General features: G+C 44.0%; 1 protein-coding gene across 1 annotated transcript in view; it reads left to right on the top strand.

The window, feature by feature from the left end:
* Ttc23l (tetratricopeptide repeat domain 23 like) overlaps positions 1-2,726 on the top strand; it is a 48,832-nt gene that overhangs the window by 19,639 nt on the left and 26,467 nt on the right. Inside the window, exon 7 of the mRNA XM_026783810.1 lies at positions 728-905. Coding sequence (XP_026639611.1) covers positions 728-905 — 178 coding nt within the window. The remainder of the gene's footprint in view (positions 1-727; positions 906-2,726) is intronic.

Below are 2,726 nucleotides of genomic sequence, written 5' to 3'. Positions count from 1 at the left end.
AAGAGCAGTCCCTGTTCCCTGCCCTGTGGGAAGTCCAAGGTTCTCCCTTCTCCATGTAGGTCTAGGAAGGTGAGCATCCAAACAGGCCAGGCTCCCACAAAGCCAGTGTCATTGTCCTTGGCTTTGGAGTCTACTTTTGCATCATAAGTACTGCCCTACTGAGAAGTCTCCAGCCTGTCCTGAAAAAGCATGGAAATGCGTCTGCCCGTGAGGCAGAGGAGGTGCATGGCATGCTGATGCCTAGCTTCTCATTCCACTGTCACAGCTCACATGCACATGACTGCCAGTTCTATCCATTATCAGTCCCACATATAAACCAGTCTCACGTGTTCCATATGTATGGCATGTACACATGGCAGTCACAGGCTTTTTGCTGAGTCATTAGGGCTGGTGCTTTACCCCACCTTTACTGGTATTACAAGATTCACAGTCAGTGTTTATGAATAAATTATCCCATTTTATAAATTTCTGGGTGCCATTTTTCTATTTTTATAGAAATTGTATGAGAACCAAAAGTATTCATGGGTTAAGCAAAGGCTGGTAGTTTGTGGGACCTTGTGGGCAAAATTCAGGATAATGGGAGTTTATTTAAAGCAATGCTGGATGTTGAGCCAACCGTCCAGATGATTTGTCTATGAAGACAAATTCTTCTTGGAATTAATTTCTTCCGTGTCTGCAAAGGAAGTGACCTTTGTATGACTTTCCACCTTCTCTCCTTTTCTTGTAGAGCCTCCTTGGCCATGCACAGGATGAGCCTAGCTCTGGCATACTTTGAAAAGGCCATTGGCAATGTCATCACTGCCAAGGGACATGGCACATCAGATCTGATTAGTCTGTACGAAGAAGTCGCTCAGATTGAGCAGCTGCGGAAGAACCATGAGCAGGCCATCCAGTATTTGCAGCAGGTTGGTTCTTTGGCAAGGTGGCCTTGTTTGAGCCCAGGCCCAGTGGCTTCTCATGACAAAAAGATAAGATTGGTTCTTTACTTTAATCCTAACATCTTAAGGGGCAGAATTGGTTCCATGTTGTCTTAGTTAGGGTTTTTGTTGCTGTGAAGAAACATCATGACCACAGCAACTCTTATAAGGAAAATGTTTAATTGAGGGGATTCACTTAAGTTTCAGAGGGTCAGTGCATTATCATCAGGACAGGAAGCATGGCAGCATGCAGGCAGACGTGAGTTCTACATCTTGTAGGTAACAGGAAGTTGACTGAGACTCTGATATCCTGAGCATAGGAAGCTTTAAAGCCCACCCCCGTAGGGGATACAGTTCCTCCAACAAGGCTGTACCTACTCTAACAAAGCTATACCTCCTAATAGTGTCACAACCTATGAGATTATGGGGGGCCAATTACATTCAAACTACCGCACATGTTAACCTTGACTTTCCTCCAAACAACAGCCTCAAACCTAAAACACCTGACCAGAGGTCCCTGACTCTAGTGAACATTTATGTCTGTCACCTAACTGGGAAATAACACATCCTCTCCTAGGTCTCTCCTCTCTGTCAGTGCTAGGAGGAAACCAAACCTAAGTCCAACCCAAAAGGAAAAACACATAAGGGCAGCTGAAGTTGACTTGAAAAAGACAAAAAGGGAAGGCTGGTGACCAAAGTTTGATCCCTGGAACCCATGTGATTCCACAGAGTAGCCCTCTGACTGCCACACATGTCTATACATGTATATTTGCTTGCACGAACAAATAATAATAGCGACAATAATAAATAATAATTTTTAATGCTTGGTTCATAGAGAACAGCCCTATTAGGAGTGGTCTTGTTGGATTAGGTGTGACCCTGTTGGAGGAAATGTATCACTGAGGAAGTGGGCTTCAAGGTCTCATATATGCTCAAGCCCCACACAGTGTGATTAGATAGTTCACTTCCTGTTGCCTGTGGATCCAGATGTAGGACTCTCAGCTCCTTCTCCAGCACCATGTCTGCCGATATGCCACCATGTTTCCTGCTGTGACAGTAAGGGACTAAACCTCTGACCTGTAAGCCAGCCCCAATTAATGTTTTCCATCATAAAAGCTGCTGTTGTCATGGTGCCTGTTCACAAAAATGGTAATCCTAAGATAGGCCTCCTACATAAAACTCATGGTATTTTGTTATATCAGATGCCCTTTAAGATCACTGCAGCTGATTTTATTTCCAAATTTAAGGTTAAACAAATAAAGTATATCTCACTTGGAGGTAACTAAACTGACAAATACTCGGGGCAAACCAAAACAAAGGAATATCGAGTCTGTGATATAAAAACCATTTAAGGCACTTCCGTTTAAAATGTGCTTGAACTGTTAAATTCACCTCTCTCTCTTTTGAATAAAACATGGCAATGTTGCTTTCGGCACAGATGTATAGACATGCTGGATTTCGTACATGGGAAAAATAGTAGCACAGCCCCATAGTCTTATGTTGAAACCCATAGAGTTAGGAAAAGGCGTGGAGAACGGTTAGACAGCCCAAGATTATAGATACTAGGCAATGGGGAGAAACACGAGAGGATCTGCTTCGGTGCCAGAGTCACTGCCTGCAGGGAAAGACATGAGTTTTGAATTCGAGGATCTCTTAAAACTGTGGTCAAGGGCTGGAGAGATGGCTCAGAGGTTAAGAGCACTGACTGCTCTTCTAAAGGTCCTGAGTTCAATTCCCAGCAACCACATGGTGGCTCACAGCCACCTGTAATGAGATCTGGTGCCCTCTTCTGGCCAGCAAGCATACAGA

The sequence above is a fragment of the Microtus ochrogaster genome, chromosome 19 (assembly GCF_000317375.1).
Source record: "Microtus ochrogaster isolate Prairie Vole_2 chromosome 19, MicOch1.0, whole genome shotgun sequence".
Classification (NCBI taxonomy): Eukaryota; Metazoa; Chordata; class Mammalia; order Rodentia; family Cricetidae; genus Microtus; species Microtus ochrogaster.
This window is presented reverse-complemented; position numbering and strand designations above follow the sequence as displayed.